This window comes from Syzygium oleosum, unplaced genomic scaffold, assembly GCF_021117445.2.
Source record: "Syzygium oleosum isolate NSW1041296 unplaced genomic scaffold, Sole_v2.1 Sole_v2.06, whole genome shotgun sequence".
NCBI lineage: Eukaryota > Viridiplantae > Streptophyta > Magnoliopsida > Myrtales > Myrtaceae > Syzygium > Syzygium oleosum.
The window spans coordinates 1,176,070-1,195,521 of record NW_026607490.1 but is presented as its reverse complement, the minus strand read 5'-3'; the positions used below and the strand labels follow the sequence as shown (position 1 = coordinate 1,195,521).

The 19,452-nt window shown below is 43.6% G+C and overlaps 1 protein-coding gene and 1 pseudogene across 1 annotated transcript in view; both read right to left on the bottom strand.

Moving 5' to 3' along the window:
* The window catches only part of LOC115669103 (disease resistance protein L6-like), a 30,235-nt gene extending 11,386 nt beyond the window's left edge, over window positions 1-18,849 (bottom strand). Inside the window, exon 1 of the mRNA XM_056312560.1 lies at window positions 18,651-18,849. Coding sequence (XP_056168535.1) covers window positions 18,651-18,760 — 110 coding nt within the window. The 5' untranslated portion in view covers window positions 18,761-18,849. The remainder of the gene's footprint in view (window positions 1-18,650) is intronic.
* Window positions 15,280-16,176, bottom strand: LOC130138436 (uncharacterized; annotated as a pseudogene).
* Window positions 18,850-19,452: the final 603 nt, after the last annotated feature.

The window sequence follows — 19,452 nt, the reverse complement described above, 5'->3', positions numbered from 1 at the left end:
GCTTGCCGCCACGTCTCTACTTCGTCTGTGCTGAACTGCTTCTTTCCCGGACCACAAAACCACCACCGCGTCTTTTGATCCTCCTTCTGTTGCTCCAACTTCGATATGGCATTTTTGTACAGCTCCGTTTTTAGCTTGACATCAACGGGTTCCACGTCATAAAAGATGGGCAATATCACCTTCTCATTCCCATCTTCTCTTCTAGATTCAGAGGCGTTCTCCACCATCTTCGCAAGCTCGCGGAGGCACCAGTGACTCGATGCGTAGTTTGGGGACAAGATGAGTATGTAGAGCCAACAGACATCGATCGCTTGCCAAAGGTTGCCACTAATTCTTTCGCCCGGTCGAAGGTCTTCGCGATCGAAGAAAACGGGAATCCCGGCATCTCTTAAGCCGTGGTAGAGGACGTTGGTGAATCCGCGGCCAGTGTCGGGCCCTCTGAAACTCAGGAACACCTGGTAGCTGGTGCTCGTCCCTGTCTCTGAGTTCGCCATAGGAGCTTACTCTGCAATTAGCGTGGTCCCCAGGCACAGCTGAAGCACGTGGAGAAGATGGGTATGTTAGATACCTCGGAGTCTTCCGAGCTCGCCGGCCGGACCCGAGCTCAGCCATCGATCTCGCAATCACGGAACACAGGAGCTTCTTGGGGGTGGAACCCAAGCAAGAAAGAGGAAAAGGCGCAGGAGATGAGCTTTACCTCAGACAGGGCGACCACCGGCGAAGGGATCCTTGAAAATTAACGTCGATCGTGCGAAATTGACGGGCTTGCCGGAGTAGTTTCGCGACCACCACCGGGGAGTGTTGATTCACGGTTTCGCGAAGTACATTCATGCAGAATCGACGATGGCGGGAGAAACCCTAGGTGTGCTCGAGGGACTGCGGCTTGCGGAGGAGGAGCTCCATCGCAGTGCAGAGAAGTAGTGTGTTGGGAAGTGATTGTACTTCCTTCTGCTGAATAAGGAGGGCCAAAGGCCCATGGGCCATTAGGGGTTGGGCCGAAGTTTGAGAGGAATATTTGGCCCATCTTAGGTGCATTTGTTTAGCGAAAAATAAATTATTAAAATAATTACTTATATCGATTAGAAAATTAGTCACTGAAAAATATTTTCATCATCGATAACAAACTATGTCTAACTATTATCGTGGGTGATTGTTGACACCTAAATTTTGCCTAATCCATTTAGGGTTTTATCGCATAAAAATTAGGGATTAATTTTTTAACCCCTAAACCAAAAATATTTTCTTAAAATTGCATGTAGACAATAGGTGCATTTGCATTAATAGGGCCTATTAGAACATATTTCCCTTGTTTATTTTCGAAAATTTAATTAAAAAAATTTCTTTAAAAAAATATGTAATTAATTAATTATTAAAAAATTAAAATAAAGAAAAGGAGAGAGAGGCCAGTGTTGAATTAGTCAACGCTGGCCCACTTCTCCAACCCTACGCCGTGCGCTGAACTGGGGGGGAAAGCCGAGAAGCAGAGCCTCCTCCTTCTCTGGACGTTAAAAGTGGGGGAGTTCTGGTAGAAAAAAAAAAAACAGAGACCGGAGAAAGAGAGAGAAGAACATAGAGCTAAAAGAGAGCGAGAGAACAAAGAGAGTTCCGGAGAGAGGGGGAGAGAACAGAGAGAGTGAGAAGAATCGGAGAGAAACAGAGAGATATCCGAGGGAGAGGGTGAGGCCGAGAGCGTTGGCGAGAGAGATCCGAGGCCGAACGGGCTCCCGTCGACGACCGTCGCGCCTCAACCGCGGCCGGCGAAGCTCCGACGTTTCTCGCGGTAGGTCCCGGCCCCGAGTTTCGTCGGGTTTTTTTTTGTTCGGTTTGATTCGGGGTAATTTCCCGAGGATTCCGGCTTGGGGGCGTGCGAGGCGACCGGACGTAGTCCGATACATCAAGTTCGCCGTCGTTCGCCGCCCCCAAACCGGATAGGAAGTGCCGCAACGGCGACCCCCCTCCCCTGTTTGTTTTGTTGTTCATTCCCCTGTTCCTCGGGTTCACTGGCCGGAGCTCGCGGCCGTCCGGCTCGCGCGAGTTCCGGCCCGTGACACCTCGAGCTTGATCATGCATTTTCTGTGTGTAAATTTCGGATGCGTTTGAGCCTCGATCGAGCCTAAAATCTGTCGTTTTCATCGCGCGCACCAACTGTTCGACATTTTGCCCGAACCAAATTTCTTTGGTTTGTCTCTGTTCTGGTGCGTTTTTGGGAGTGTCGGACGGTCCTGGCATACCGCGGGTGGTCACGGCGGTCCGGGCGTAGCCGCGAGAGGAGGCAGCCAGCCGGTCCCTCGCCGGGATTTGGCTGGTTCTCGGCCGGCCAGCCTCTCGTCGAGGCTTGGACGGTCCTAGTCAGCCACCGGTCGCCACGGCGGTGACACGGGTGGAGGACGCTCGCCGCCCCTCGTTGAGGCGGCGATGCGGGCTGAGGTGCAGCGTCGGCCGCGGAGGATGGTGCTCGGGGGAGGCCCGTGCTCGGGGGAGGCCCGTCGCGGCGGCTTGGCCAGCCAAGGCGTCGGGCGGCCGCAAGTCGGGTCAGGTGGCCGGGCAAACCGGGTAGGGTTTCTCACGTCCAGGTCGGGTCGCGGGTCTGATCAGATTGGATTTCCTTTATTCGTGAGCTTAGGGTTTATTAGGTTTTGGGCCTCTTTTTTAGTTTAGTTAGAATAGCCTTTTTTTTTTTTTAGTAGGGTCTTGGGCCATTTCGCGGATGGGCCGATGATTTTAGAGTATTGGACTTCTATTTATTTAAAAAAATTTGGGCTGGGCCTTTCCTTTTGCCCTTTCTTTAAAAAGAAAACTTTTTTACCGGGCTCAACAAATGAGCCCGGTTCGGCGGTGGACCCGGGCTGGCGCGCCCGGGTCAGTCCTGATCCGGGTCGGATGTGGAGATCCGACCCGGATCCGTTTTATATTATTTTAACATTATATTATTATTTTAATATATAAAAATTTCGAATTTTTTTAAAAAAAAAAAATTTCGAAAATAAAAAATTGGAAATTGTTTTTTTTTTTCTCCCATTTTGCATGATTAGCTTATGTTTGATTGCACCTTGTTTGATTCGCACGCTTTGATTGGTGCGTTTAACTTAACTTCGCATGTGGTCAATTATGCATGTCAGGTTTAGATATTAATTGTGGCTTCCCTTAGCTTAGTTAGAAATGGAATTTTGAAACTCCCAATTAGTGTGAACACGTTAGGTGGTGAATTGAGCAAGATTAGGTACCGAAAGGGCACTAGTTGGTCAATTAGTGTAATCAAGTCCCCGTACCCATTGAATCTCTGGTTCGTAGAAGTAAAGCATTTCTCCCGTGCTTTACTTGGGTGTCTAATCGACCCACCAAAAATTGATTAGTGGCGACTCCTAGATGAAATTGATTTGCATGTTAATAACTTAAACTTAAGTCGCGAATTGGTATGGGCTTGGGAGAGCTTGAGCTAGGTTTAACTTAGTAATCCATTAGCCGAACCCCTTAGGCGGCGGGGCCGGTTCGGGGAGGTCGCGACAGCTTGGCGACTCCGCTGGGGACTTCTTAGTGGACTTAGGCCGTTTATCTTGTTCAAATATATCCCTAACGTGATTGTTCTTGCCATTGACTCCTTATTTTGCAGGTTTGGGATTTAGGGAATGAATGTTTATTTTCGGATGCTTGAAGTATTATTTGCTTGCAAACTATTGTGCATGCTTTAGATGTTTTGGCACTACACTGTTGCACTCACAACCATGCTGCCGGACCAGGGCCGCGATAGGATACTTTAGGATGGTGTTAAGAAAGATACAACCTCGAACGCGAGACTGCAATATAGAGGTTGCCTTTCTTTTCCCCGAAAATTCTTTCTTGGTGTCGTAAGTGTTTATCCTTGTCTGCGAGACCGCGTGACTATAGGATATCCCTTTCGACTGAGCCGGAGTTAAGTGGGCCTGATACCAACGCGAGACTGCGACGGTCAGATCACCTTCTTAGCTTCACTTTCTTAAGCCGTCTAGAGTAGGAATCAGCCACACATTACATTCGCATGTTTATGTGATTGAAAGTTTGTCATTCACGGTAAGTATGGTTTCTCTCTTTACCTGTTCACTTTTGGTTGAAACTTTCATTTTTGAAATTCGTGGAAATCAATCGAATGCCCTAGGTGATCTAAGCTTATAATTGAAAATTTCAGGCAATCACTCTTCACAGTGAGCCTTGAGCATAAATTTCAAACACCTCTTATCTGGCCCTACAAATTAGATGGTTTTGTCTAAATTTCCAATTACGGGCTTAAAATCATATTTTGTGTAGAAATTCTTCCAAGTCAAAATAATTTTTGGGGCATTGAAGAGGAATCACATTTTCAATAAAATCCTTTTTTGTCTACATTTCGGAATTGAAATTGAAATTACATTTTGTGTATTGATTTCTTTAAACAAAATCGCCTCGTTTTGTCAAAATTGACACCGCGTTGTGTGTATAAAACTTTTGAAATTGAAGGGGCACTCGATTGATAATCACAGATTGGTCTTTTAATGATGTCTCCTCTTGCAATGAAATCTTGGCGAAATACCAAATTCTTGTAAATAGGGATTATGGGGGCATGTATCGTCGCCTTGATTTCATTATAAGAGGCGGCCTCATTGAGAGATTATTTTTTTATTTTTTATTTTTTCATTCATGTACTGACATTGTCATCCTTTCACAGGTTATACATGACGACCGCTCCTTGGCATTCACTCGCTTGATCATACACAAAAAAAATGAATTTAAAACTAGGATGAGAATTGTGGTCATTACACTCTTCTATACAATAACTTCTTGTACTTTGTCCTTGTTATTATTCATATTAGGAATTGTGTTTTGTGTTTGGGATTTCGATTGCGTACCCAATCGAACGCTTTGTAAATCGTGTAATACACATTTTTTAGTAATGAGGTTTGATTCCATAAGAATCATCTTTCTTTAAAAGTACTTGAAGTGTTTGAAACTAACATGTTGGGTTGGACTTTCTTACCCTACCTTTAAAAAAATTTTGAAAATGAGTTTCAAAAAAGACTCGCATAAAATTGCATCTCTTCACCTGACTAATTTCGCAGGTTGATTTGCAAAACGACACTATGAGATGGTAAATCTGTAATCGTTCCAATTAGAACTTCTTGTACGACAATTGACTTGTTCATTCATTTTTGTCAAAATAGGTAAAGGGGCGAAGGGTATAGGCCGCTTGGGAACGAGTTGAAAACGTGCCACCGAGTCCCTCAAAATAGGGAGTCTCCACTTGTGTACTCACTTGTACAGAAGATGATTTACGAGGCATACGCAAATCAAAACAAAATAACGATGTCAGATGATCATCCACTTAACTAAAGGACGATTCAAGAATAGCCGACTCTCAAATAAGAGTAAGAGGGGCACCATTGTATCTGAGGAGGATGAAGATGAGGATCGCACGACAGACCCATTGGAGCACCAAGAGATGCGAACTGGGGGCATGGAATGTCAAAGCCGTCCAATTCAATGAAAAAGGGTGTATTTTGTTCTCAAAGTTCATTCACTTTAATGTAGAAATGATACTTCCTTTTCTTTTTTTACCTAGGGTGGATTTGAATGAAAGACTCGACAAGAGCATGGCGAAGCAACGTACATTAAAATTATCTGACTAAAACACGAAGTGCATGTGATCAAGAAGCCAACGTCCCCACTAATGACGCACAGGAAAACATTTGATTCAGCTTGGAGCGCGATGAACTCCCCCTCATCCCGCCAAGGAAGCATTAGAGACAAAATTATCAACTTCGTCATGAAAGGGTGTATACCGTTCCTAAATTCAGTCCAATTGAGAATGAGAATAACATGTTTTATCTCATTTCCGCAGATGACGAATGAGGCAAGTCACCCAAGGGGTAACCATCGCCTATGAAGTATAATAAAATGGAGTCGACTGGTTCAACACGAAATAAAGAATTGTGTTTGACCATAGCAATAATGCTTCCAGCTAGAAAGACATGACGAGGCCAAACCATCCATCCCATTGTGACAAATGAGAGGTTGCGTCATGATGGGGCAAAATAGTGCATTTGAAGAACTTCTCTCCATCAAACTAGGGATATGCGAAAAATAGTTGGGGGCACGAGTAGTCAAGATGATCAAAGGTGGAAGACCCGAGCAAAGGACAATGAAAATTAAACAAGTGTCTATAAGAAGGCCTGAAGGAGTATTGAACACACTGAAGTCTCTGGAAGAGAAAGCATCTGACCGGGGCGAGTGTCATCCAGCTGGGGCAAATAGCTTTAGTATAATCAAGCATGTGAGTAAGTTCCTTCTCCTCCAACAAGTGGATGGATGCAAAAGAGACATATGCCAGACAGATAAATGTAGGGCATATCATGTTGTGGACGGTGCCTCCAAACACTTAAGAGGGAATATCAAGCAACTTTGAGGAAGGAGTTGCAAAGGAAAAGCTCAAGCGACAAGATTGCACGAAGATGACAACTTAGTCCAGAATTGAGCTATCCCTAAAGCAAAAGGGTGTATATCGTTCCTGAATTATTCCAACTGAGAATGGAAATGACTCGCCCCATCTCTCATTTTGCAGACAAAACAATGTGTTTGATCAAGGTGACGACACCCCCTACCAAGGAAGCATGCAATAGATGGGGCAAAGCATCCAAGGGACAATGCCCTTAAATATCGAAATAAAGCAAATTCGAATGAAGGGAGTTGTCAAACACCCGAGAAAGCGAATTCAAATGAGGGTAAATTGTATCGTTTCCAATTGCCCATTTTGATTCCATTTTTTATGTGATTCTTTCTTCCCTTGATAGGAAGCATCAAAAACATGAAGGACAAATGCAAGTGAAAGGTAATGATGTGTCGTTTCCAATCTTTCATCTATAAAGATTCATGCACTAACACATTCTTTTTTATTCTTTACAGGGTTACCAAGTCGCCATGTCGCAGGTAAGTACCCTTCTTCCAAAATTCAAATGAAAATCAAATGAAAATTTTCTTCATGAAAAAATTGGGGAGTTTATGATGTATTTGAGAAAAGAGTACAAAAGTAGAACTGTGAAAGCAAACTTTTCACAAAAATTTTGAATATCGTATTTTTCCAAAAATTGCCTTGGTGTTTGACGGATCATTCATTTTGCATCAAAATTCCCTGTGGAGATTAATCAATCCGTGATGATCTCGACAAAATGAAAGGGAGATGTTAATCATGCCAAGCGAGAAATACTTAGAATGAGGAAAGGCAAGTTATTCCCAAACATATCCCATAAACACTTTGAGAGTTGAGCGGAAAAGAAAACATGTGTTGTTTAAGGATAAGAGATTCATTCGCGAGTAGTACATAGATCAAAGTAAAAAGAGGCATTTCTTTCGTCTATCCTATACACTACAGGTGACCATAGTCAAGCCCCTTTGAGCCTTTACATGTGGAGAATTTCTACAAAATACCCCTGTCAGAAATCACCCCACAACGGGGCAAATTTGGAGGTTTTGATTGACGTTCTTTGGAGGAAAAGATGAGAAAGACTTCTTTGCCCTTACTTGTATTAATCTTTTTGTGATAACTTCAGGTGAGTCCTTATGGAAGCTTGAAACATCCCAAAATGAAGAAGATCATTTCTTTCTCTACCCAAACACTCATACCCTTTGTTTAGCCATGTTGAGCCTGAATATTCATTTCAAAAGCCCGAGTGGTGATTGTCTCCCCACACTGGGGCAAGGCGCATAATTTACCGAGTCAATTGGTACTTATGTGATAGAGTGTAAGAAATCTCGAAAGTCCTAGGAGTTCAAAATGTTCAAATGAGCAAAAGTCAAATAAAAGTAAGGGGGCATGAAAAAGCAGTGTGCCCAGTAAAAGCAAGGCCAATGCCCGTAAAAAAAAAAAGTCACATCAAGAGAAAAGTTCTCTTGTAAAAAGATGTCAAAAGCAAAATGCTTACAAAAGAAAGAAAGAAAGAAAGAAAGATCATGGCAAGTGCAAACGCCATTAGAAAAAAGAGCAAAGCTCTTGCATTGAAATGATTAGTCAATGGATTTTCGAGACAAATTAGACTTCAAAAGGGAAGTGTCCTCGAAAAGATTGGATGATATGGTAATGATGCCATGGTGATCACCAACTTTTGAATCCTTTTTGAAAATTTCTGAGCCTTTCAAGCCTTTACCCAAACCAATGTTATAACCTTCTCCAAAATCTCTTCGGATTGGGATAGTCTAAGCAGAAATTTGGATTTCCAAACAAGCTATCGCTCGAAGAAGTGGGGGCAAAGTTATCTTATCTCATCTTAAGGTTTCTTGACTTGTAAACCTGGCGAAAATGATGATCAATGATTATTTCATTTCTTAGCCGTCAATGCTTATCCGTTGTCGAAACCATGACCAAGCCCGCATTATAGTCCTTACAAAAGACCTCTTGGATTGGTCAATGTGTGCTTATTGCGAATGATTCTCTAAGCCTCCGACACTAATAATGTGAGGTATATAGAGAGATTAGATTTACTTCCCACGTTAATGGATGGGATCGAGCTGCCTCCTAGAAGAGTATGTAAGAAGTCCTTTCCGACTAAGGAGTTCTCATTTGGCATACTTAACAAGCCCTTTTCATGAGTTAAGATCATTTTGACAAAAGATTTTCTCCTAACGAAATTTGATGATTAATGACGTCTTTCAAGCCTAAAGGCAATTTTGCGATATTGAAGGATGTTGAATGCTTTCCAAACAATTGAATCCATCCTGAATTGCTCATACGATCAATATTTTCTCATGGATGATACCCTTTTGATACTGTCTCTCATGACATGTAATCAAAAGACATTGATCTCGCCCGGTATGCCTTCATTACTAGAGTATTTGGTATAACACATTTTGTCAAATGTGCAGTATCCATTTTGGAATCTTTTGATCGACATGTACAACAAGCTCTAACAGCCCGAAACCATTCTTACATGAGAAGTCTTTCCCACGTGGGACCGTGCTTTCTGAAGGTTCGTGCGTTTGTCCTTAAGCCACGCAATGCAGAGGTTTATGCATTTATTGCATGACACCTCGATTCCAAAAGTTCTGGGTCTTTCTTTAAACCCTGATTTCAAAAGATTCCGGGTCTTTCCTAAAACCTCGATTTCAAAAGTTCTGGGTCTCTCCTAAAACCCTGATTTCAAAAGGTTCGGGGTCTTCCCACAAACCCCGATTTCAAAAGTTCTGGGTCTTTCTTTAAACCCTGATTTCAAAAGGTTCCGGGTCTTTCCACAAACCCCGATTTCAAAGGTTCTGGGTCTTTCCTAAAACCCTGATTTCAAAAGGTTCCGGGTCTTCCTACAAACCCCGATTTCAAAAGTTCTGGGTCTTTCTTTAAACCCTGATTTCAAAAGGTTCCGGGTCTTTCCTAAAATCCCGATTTCAAAAGTTCTGGGTCTTTCTTTAAACCCTGATTTCAAAAGGTTCCGGGTCTTTCCTAAAACCCTGATTTCAAAAGGTTCTGGGTCTTTCCTGAAACCCTGATTTCAAAAGGTTCGGGGTCTTCCCACAAACCCCGATTTCAAAAGTTCTGGGTCTTTCTTTAAACCCTGATTTCAAAAGGTTCCGGGTCTTCCCTTAAACCCCGATTTCAAAAGTTCTGGGTCTTTCTTTAAACCCTGATTTCAAAAGGTTCCGGGTCTTTCCATAAACCCCGATTTCAAAGGTTCTGGGTCTCTCCTAAAACCCTGATTTCAAAAGGTTCGGGGTCTTCCCACAAACCCCGATTTCAAAAGTTCTGGGTCTTTCTTTAAACCCTGATTTCAAAAGGTTCTGGGTCTTTCCACAAACCCCGATTTCAAAGGTTCTGAGTCTTTCCTAAAACCCTGATTTCAAAAGGTTTGGGGTCTTCTCACAAACCCCGATTTCAAAAGTTCTGGGTCTTTCTTTAAACCCTGATTTCAAAAGGTTCTGGGTCTTTCCTAAAACCCTGATTTCAAAAGGTTCCGGGTCTTCCCTTAAACCCCGATTTCAAAAGGTTCTGGGTCTTCCCTTGAACCCTGATTTCAAAAGGTTCCGGGTCTTCCCTTAAACCCCGATTTCAAAAGGTTCTGGGTCTTTTCCAAAACCCTGATTTCAAAAGATTCCGGGTCTTCTCTTAATCTCCGATTTCAAAAGGTTCTGGGTCTCTTTCGAAACCCTGATTTCAAAAGGTTCACAGGTCTATCCCTAAACCATGTTTTTTGGCAACATTAAAATCATGAGTGAAAAACATTAGGTATTTCAAGATTTTGAGTGTAATTTGCCGTTCATAGGGTTTTAGTCCCTAAGCGTACTTTCAGGGTTTTAGTCCCTATGCATTCCTTCAAGGTGTTGTTCCTATTGCCGTTCATAGGGTTTTAGCCCCTAGGCGGAATCTTAGCTGTTCACAGGGCTTTAGTCCCTAAGCTGAATCTTAGACGTTCATAGGCTTTTAGTCCCTAGGTGTTCCTTCAAGGTGTTGTTCCTATTGCCGTTCATAGGGTTTTAGCCCCTAGGCGGGATCGTAGTTGTTCACAGGTCTTTAGTCCCTAAGCTAAATCTTCAACGTTCATAGGGTTTTGGTCCCTAGGCGCTCCTTCGAGGCATTGTTCATATTGCCATTCATAGGGTTTTAGTCCCTAGGCGCTCCTTCGAGGCATTGTTCATATTGTCGTTCATGGGGTTTTAGTCCCTAGGCGCTCTTTCGATGCATTGTTCCTATCGCCGTTCATAGGATTTTAGTCCCTAAAAAGAATCTTTGACGTTCATAGGGTTTTAGTCCCTAGGCGTACTTGTTGGGTTTTAGTCCATAAAAAGAATCTTTGACGTTCATAGGGTTTTAGTCCCTAGGCGTACTTGCTGGGTTTTAGTCCCTACACAGAATCTTAGACGTTCATAGGGTTTTAGTCCCTAGGCGTACTTGTTGGGTTTTAGTCCCTAAACAGAATCTTAGACGTTCATAGGGTTTTAGTCCCTAGGCGTTCCTTTTGGGTTTTATTCCCTTTGCCGTTCTATAGGGTTTTAGCCCCTAGACGGAATCTTAGACGTTCTTAGGGTTTTAGTCCCTAGGCGTTCCTCCAAGGTGTTGTTCCTATTGCCGTTCATAGGGTTTTAGTCCCGATGCGGGATCTTAGCTGCTCATAGGGTTTTAATCCCTAGGTGGAATTTCCGACGTTTACTGGGTTTTAGTCCCTAAACGTCATCTTAGTTTTGTCCCTTAAAAAAAAATAAAAAAATCACCCCTCATGCTTTAGCATCGCGCCATCCCATGTCCTCCGCCAACGAAATTTAGGTGTCTTTTGTCTTTGAATGGAACCTCTTCGAGCTCCCCTTCAAAGAGGGGCAGCTGTTGACACCTAAATTTTGCCTAATCCATTTAGGGTTTTATCGCATAAAAATTAGGGATTAATTTTTTAACCCCTAAACCAAAAATATTTTCTTAAAATTGCATGTAGACAATAGGTGCATTTGCATTAATAGGGCCTATTAGAACATATTTCCCTTGTTTATTTTCGAAAATTTAATTAAAAAAATTTCTTTAAAAAAAATGTAATTAATTAATTATTAAAAAATTAAAATAAAGAAAAGGAGAGAGAGGCCAGCGTTGAATTAGTCAACGCTGGCCCACTTCTCCTACCCTACGCCGTGCGCTGAACTGGGGGGGGGGGGGGGGGAAAGCCGAGAAGCAGAGCCTCCTCCTTCTCTGGACGTTAAAAGTGGGGGAGTTCTGGTAGAGGGAAAAAAAAACAGAGACCGGAGAAAGAGAGAGAAGAACATAGAGCTAAAAGAGAGCGAGAGAACAAAGAGAGTTCCGGAGAGAGGGGGAGAGAACAGAGAGAGTGAGAAGAATCGGAGAGAAACAGAGAGATATCCGAGGGAGAGGGTGAGGCCGAGAGCGTTGGCGAGAGAGATCCGAGGCCGAACGGGCTCCCGTCGACGACCGTCGCGCCTCAACCGCGGCCGGCGAAGCTCCGACGTTTCTCGCGGTAGGTCCCGGCCCCGAGTTTCGTCGGGTTTTTTTTTGTTCGGTTTGATTCGGGGTAATTTCCCGAGGATTCCGGCTTGGGGGCGTGCGAGGCGACCGGATGTAGTCCGATCCATCAAGTTCGCCGTCGTTCGCCGCCCCCAAACCGGATAGGAAGTGCCGCAACGGCGACCCCCCTCCCCTGTTTGTTTTGTTGTTCATTCCCCTGTTCCTCGGGTTCACTGGCCGGAGCTCGCGGCCGTCCGGCTCGCGCGAGTTCCGGCCCGTGACACCTCGAGCTTGATCCTGTTTGTCCATGCATTTTCTGTGTGTAAATTTCGGATGCGTTTGAGCCTCGATCGAGCCTAAAATCTGTCGTTTTCATCGCGCGCACCAACTGTTCGACATTTTGCCCGAACCAAATTTCTTTGGTTTGTCTCTGTTCTGGTGCGTTTTTGGGAGTGTCGGACGGTCCTGGCATACCGCGGGTGGTCACGGCGGTCCGGGCGTAGCCGCGAGAGGAGGCAGCCAGCCGGTCCCTCGCCGGGATTTGGCTGGTTCTCGGCCGGCCAGCCTCTCGTCGAGGCTTGGACGGTCCCAGTCAACCACCGGTCGCCATGGCGGTGACACGGGTGGAGGACGCTCGCCGCCCCTCGTTGAGGCGGCGATGCGGGCTGAGGTGCAGCGTCGGCCGCGGAGGTTGGTGCTCGGGGGAGGCCCGTCGCGGCGGCTTGGCCAGCCAAGGCGTCGGGCGGCCGCAAGTCGGGTCAGGTGGCCGGGCAAACCGGGTAGGGTTTCTCACGTCCAGGTCGGGTCGCGGGTCTGATCAGATTGGATTTCCTTTATTCGTGAGCTTAGGGTTTATTAGGTTTTGGGCCTCTTTTTTAGTTTAGTTAGAATAGCCTTTTTTTTTTTTTTAGGGTCTTGGGCCATTTCGCGGATGGGCCGATGATTTTAGAGTATTGGACTTCTATTTATTTAAAAAAATTTGGGCTGGGCCTTTCCTTTTGCCCTTTCTTTAAAAAGAAAACTTTTTTTTACCGGGCTCAACAAATGAGCCCGGTTCGGCGGTGGACCCGGGCTGGCGCGCCCGGGTCAGTCCTGATCCGGGTCGGATGTGGAGATCCGACCCGGATCCGTTTTATATTATTTTAATATATAAAAATTTCGAATTTTTTTTTTAAAAAAAAATTTCGAAAATAAAAAATTGGAAATTGTTTTTTTTTAAAATTGTTTTTTTTTTCTCTCCCATTTTGCATGATTAGCTTATGTTTGATTGCACCTTGTTTGATTCACACGCTTTGATTTGTGCGTTTAACTTAACTTTGCATGTGGTCAATTATGCATGTTAGGTTTAGATATTAATTGTGGCTTCCCTTAGCTTAGTTAGAAATGGAATTTTGAAACTCCCAATTAGTGTGAACACGTTAGGTGGTGAATTGAGCAAGATTAGGTACCGAAAGGGCACTAGTTGGTCAATTAGTGTAATCAAGTCCCCGTACCCATTGAATCTCTGGTTCGTAGAAGTAAAGCATTTCTCCCGTGCTTTACTTGGGTGTCTAATCGACCCACCAAAAATTGATTAGTGGCGACTCCTAGATGAAATTGATTTGCATGTTAATAACTTAAACTTAAGTCGCGAATTGGTATGGGCTTGGGAGAGCTTGAGCTAGGTTTAACTTAGTAATCCATTAGCCGAACCCCTTAGGCGGCGGGGCCGGTTCGGGGAGGTCGCGACAGTGATGAAAAAATTTTCTATTCATTTATTTTTCTAAACGACATAAGCGATCATTTTTCAGAAAATGTTTTTCAGTTCGCTCATATTCCGCGAAACAAACACATCCTTAGTGGAGAGCGCTTAGCCTTTTCCCCAAGAGAAGCGAACAAGCTAGCGGATTGGGTGGCTAAAACCCAGCGGAAAAAATAGAAACTCCCCACTAATTGACTATCTTATCTCCTGAAACCAATGTTGGATCTTTTAATTTTTGACGTTCACAAACTTGCTTTGAATTAATGAAATTTCCAGTACGTCGACCCAAAAAAACATAGAAGAAGAAGAAGAAAGAATCGCCTCCTAGATGACACATGGGACTCTAAGCTGAATTCCCTTCGTATTGCATTTATTGAATTTGTAGCATTCTCCACAAAAAAAAAGCACCACCTAAGTACTACCTCAACATGTATTGGTTTTTTGGCGTGAATTTAGTGATAGCAACACAAAAGAATTGTAATTTGCAAAGCCTACGAAGACACTATTATAGTATGTTAACTATCTCATTTTATAAGGTACCTCTATTACTCTCGTGATACACAAACTAATTTGAACAAAATGCTCTTATAATACACATTCTCTATCTTGACTTATCTCTCCCATGAAGCTCTGTAGTGAATCGCCGTCTTTCTAAAATTGCCATTCTTTCTAAACTTTAGAGTTTACCAAGACAAGCATAATATGACTTCCCTTTGCAGGGTAGTGAATCGCCGTCTCTCTGTACCACTAGGTTTTTTTAATTCGATTCGTATGCTTGGTAGCAAGAATTGTATTGGTTCCCGCTGACCATAGTTTTTTAACGAAGGAAACTGACCGGTAAAAATTACTATCTTCAATTCGTCCTTTGAGAGGTCATCACATCAACTTGGAGAGATTTGTGTATGAGATTGAACACGTGAATTCCTTCCCCCAACGAGATGTTCCTGCTTTTGTTTATATACTTAAAAGGCGAGTAAGTGGTGGTGACATTACATTTTGTGCTGGACAAAAAGGATTTGGTCTGGGAAAAGGGAATTCAAGACAATTGTAAGTGTCATGGAGTGGTAAACCAATGAGTCGTGAATCATATCAACCAAGTCAGATTTATGAAGAATGTTTTCACAGGGGAGCTCTGGTCGACGTAATCAGAAATGCATACACCGAAGAGGAACAGATTAAGAAGTAGAATCCAAACAAACTCATGAATTAAATAGGGCACTTGCATACCATTGTCTAGGTTATGGACGGAAAGGAAGGGGCAAATCAACATTTGAACTATCAGAAAGGAAAAGAACAGAACCAGACAAGAACCAAAAGATACCAAAAACTAAGGTGGTTTCACACCTCGGCTTGAGACCGGAAGGATATGGGCATTCAACACTCGTTCAATGAGGAAGCCAAGTACATAAATCGGTTCCGAATCATTCCTTCCCCAACTAAGTTTGGCACGCTTGACAGAGATACGACAGAGTACATGCAAATCAGCTCAGCACAAGGTCGGAGCTAGAGTTTCGTAAGTTCTCAGCTGGTGAAAAATGGCAAGCAAATGGATCATTTAAACTGCTCATGCCAGTTCAATTCTAATCTAATGAAGTCAAAAGACACATTTACAGCTTACACTGCGCCAGCAAGCATGAAAGGTGTGTACACAATGCACCTGAACAAATCAGGACCACCCCCTGCATCCTCAAGCTCTCTCAACACGCCTTCAGATAACAAATCAACACCTTGTTCCTTAGCTGTAGTAACTGCGGACCATGACCTTAACATCCTCAGAAACCCTTTGAAAGAGAGCTCCTTCATAATATGCAGTGGCAATGGCTCACCTTCGCATCCCAACCCCACACTCTCAAATGGGAAAGGGAGTTTCTTGTAACCATCAATTAAGTACTTTAAGTTGGGGTCCCAGAAGGGCAGTGAAGTGTCGTGGAAGCATTTCATGACCGGATAGAATGTAGGGCTCACTTCAGGATCATTGTAGCACCACACTGCAATCACACCTCCCAGCTTCCGGAGCAAACGGGTCATGAGGGAATAGAAATTGGGGAGGTCTAACCTGTGCACGGCTTGAGCAGACCACAATCAAATCCACTGAATTTTCGCGTCCGATTAAGGTCGCAATTTCATCATTGGAGATGGGTATTGGGGTGTGGACGTTGCGGAACCTAACATGCTGCATCGCACATTTTAGCTGGGCCACGCTTGCATCAGTGGCGATCACCTGGTCATAGTGCTCAGGTACCTACTTTACAAGGAAATGCAGGGCATATGAACAGAGCTGTACGTGACGAGCAATCTGGCATTAATGAAAGAAATTGAGACTTGTGAAAGATCTATCACCATAAAGCAAAGAGAAGGAAAGGGAAGCACATTTGAAAAAGAAAACGAGAGGGAAGAGAAGCTTGAAAGACACTGAGCACTTAGCAAAATATGGAATGGTTGGCTGTCAATGAATCTTACCGACTGGTGAAGGCCCTCATCGATCCCCTTCAAGTTGTTGGTTGCTTAATTCGTGGGTGACTTCTGTTTTGATCTAGCTTTGTTCTCGTCGATTTCAAGAGTTGGTCGTTATTTGGTGTCACCAAACATGGAATTTTTCCCATGATTTCAACGTAGAAACAAATTGAATCTCCAGTAGCTCTAGACACCCGACAGCGGGTACTTAAAGCATCCTAGGGAGCTTGAGACAAGGGAACTCTCCTCCCACCATAAGTCAACTCGGGAGCTTGTAGCTCCGTCAGACAAACCAACCTCTCGAATACTTGCAGTCAACAATACATAAGCTCTCCATCGATTTTAAAACACCGAGAAATTAAACTTCGATTAGCTCTGTGCAAGAAGACACCTCGCTTCTCTCAGTTTACTCAAACTTGATGTATATGGATAATCTCTCGAGGAGTTTCACTCCCAAACACAAACACCAAATTTCATATGCGAAAACCCAAAAATTTAACGAATGAAAAGTCCTACCCAGGTTTTGGACATGCATGCAATCGCCTCGCAGGGTTAGCTTCGATCCAAGTCGTTCGCACCGCTGCCCTCCTTCCTCGCTACACCGTCGATCCTCCATTTCCAATCGAGTGAAGCAAAGAACCCTAGCACCGCTGGTGCTGACTCGAAGAACCTAGGTTTCATTTTTTTTTTTTGGCCATTTAATTTTAACCCAGTTGACATGAGTGGCACGTGCAATTGGGTTAAATCAGAAAATTGAGACGAAAATCCCCTGGTCATGTTACGGAATGTGGCACGCAAGACGCATGTGCTCACCGGTCGACAAAGATATGAGCTGCTGCTGAGCTGGGATGAATTACTCGCCTACTTCACGGACTTCTTTGAGACAAACGCCTTTTCGAGAACTTTGTCGAGAGAGCTACTCCACTTCACGAGACTTTTTGGGACTTTCCCTCCTGCTTTTGCCGACTCTATTTTTCTCTCTTTCTCTTCTTCTCTTTATTTTCCTGATCCTGCGGAAGGAAATAACAAGATGGGCTGAGGTCTATCGGACCTAAATTTTATTAACGAAAGGCCTTTTTGTTACAGAAATGGAAAGCAAATGATGCACAACAAACAGGGATGATGTATGAATAGAAAAGAGGCGCACCTTTTCCGATAGAGGATCCTCTGTTTCTGTTTTAGAGTCATATAACATTGCTGGCATTTCAAGGTCGGAAAAAATTGTTTCATATTCATAATCCGACGCTTGTAGTGGTCCATTCAGAATCTTCTCTCTGTACGACCCCCAAGTGATGATTTGTGGATATATTGGAATACAGTCGGGAAACTCCCCACAATTCATGATTCGTATGCAGCACTCGTTTGGTATTTTTGAGCTTGCTGCATCAATAATCCTTTCCATTGATCTGCACGCATATATTTCCAAATGATCCAAAAACTCTAACTCGTCAATGCCCTCAACAACTTGTAAGCTCCCGCAGCCTCTAATTTCTAAATGCCCCAAATTCCTTAATTTTGACAAACCGCCTAACCTTTTTAACGAAATGCACCATTTAACAGCAAATATTTTCAATGCTTCCAATGTCGAAACGAATTGAATCTCCTGTAGCTTTGGGCACTTTGACAGCTTGAGTTTTTGAAGCATCTTTAGGGAACTAAAGGCAAGAGACACTCTCCTCCAACCATCGGTCAATTCGGGATCTTGTAGCTCATTGCACCCTGGCTCCTTCGACGGACAAACCGACCTCTCAAAAGATTGGCATCTCTCAATAGATAAGCTCTCCATCGATTTTAAGACACTGAGAAATTGAACTTCAACTAGCTTGTTGCAAGCGCCCTCATCATGTTCCTGAAGTTTTGAGGGTGTCGTTGAGGGCGCTTGCCCTCAAAAATTTAATCAGTGATTTACTTTTCATGATCACTCTATTCAGTAGTCATATGGGTTATCACATGTCTACATGTATGGACCTTTGCCTTATGATTATGAGGCAGCTAATTTCTTTAGGGGGGTCAGGTGGCAACAACAAATTATCCAATGAAAAAGGGCACGAATCGAAACGGGACTCGAATAATTTGGACTAAAGACTCAATAAAAATTCAATGTTGCACCCAAAATTTCAGGAACATGATGAATATCAAACATGAACATCCATTACAAGTTTAAGTTGAAGGAATAGAGGAAGAGAAATGTTTAATCTTTAAATCAAGTAGAAGAATTAAAATATAAATGTGTGATGAGTTACAGCAGTATTAAATTTACTTATTTCTTCATCGAGTTAGTGTAAAAAAGATGAAGCAAAGCCAAAATTTTATACGATGAAAGTTATGTCAAAAACGAAATCATAATAATTATATTACGTCAGAAAAATGTGGATGTCTCATGATATAAAAAATAAATAAAGAAAGAATTTGAGGCTTTTTATTTCAATTTAGCGAGATTGGAGTTGGAATATAATTGATGAATTTTTATTAGATCTACCTTTTGATGGTAAAAAATAATCTTAGCATTCACAGTTAGATGGTTACCCTGTATAATCCTGGGAGTCCAACCCGCTGATGCCACCAACTCTTCTGAGAGCTTGCCGCCACATCTCTACATCCTCGGAGCTGAACTTCTTCTTCTGATCCTCCATCATTTGCTCCAAATTCAGAATGTCATTATTGTACAATTGGGTCCTCAGCTTCACATCATCAGGTTCCACGTTATAAAAGATGGGCAATATCACCTTCTTGAAGGGATGTATCGAGAACCGAAACAGAACGATCACGCAGAAAACAGAGAAAATAGACGATGCACGAATTTACCCAGGTTCACCCTCGATTAGGGCTACGTCCTGCAAAGAGATTTCACTATGTTTTCGGTTTACAGCCACTCAACTCGTTACAATGATCAGAAAAACGAGTAAAATATATATATGCCCCAAACGGGCCTAAAACCTAAACCTATATGAAATCTCTTAATCTCGCACCATACGGGCCAGCCCAAACCCGTTGAGGTTTCGGGGGCGCTGCCCCCGAGCCCCCGCCCGCTCAGCGGAACCCCCGTCGGGGGGCGCTGCCCCCGAACCCCCGCCCGCTGACCGGGCCAGCGGGGCACCCGTGTCGGGGGCGCTGCCCCCGAACCCCCGCATTCCGCACGCATGGGTCACGTGTCGTCGGACAACTCTTCAGTTTCCCTAAGCTCACGTGGGCGTACCCGGTGTGAGAAACAAGGGTCCCCGAAGTATTCGCCAACTCCAACATTCTCCCACTTGGTGGATACTTCGTGCAAATGAGGGCCTTTCCAATATCATTCTTCTTCAATCCAATCGCAGTAGAGCACCATTCA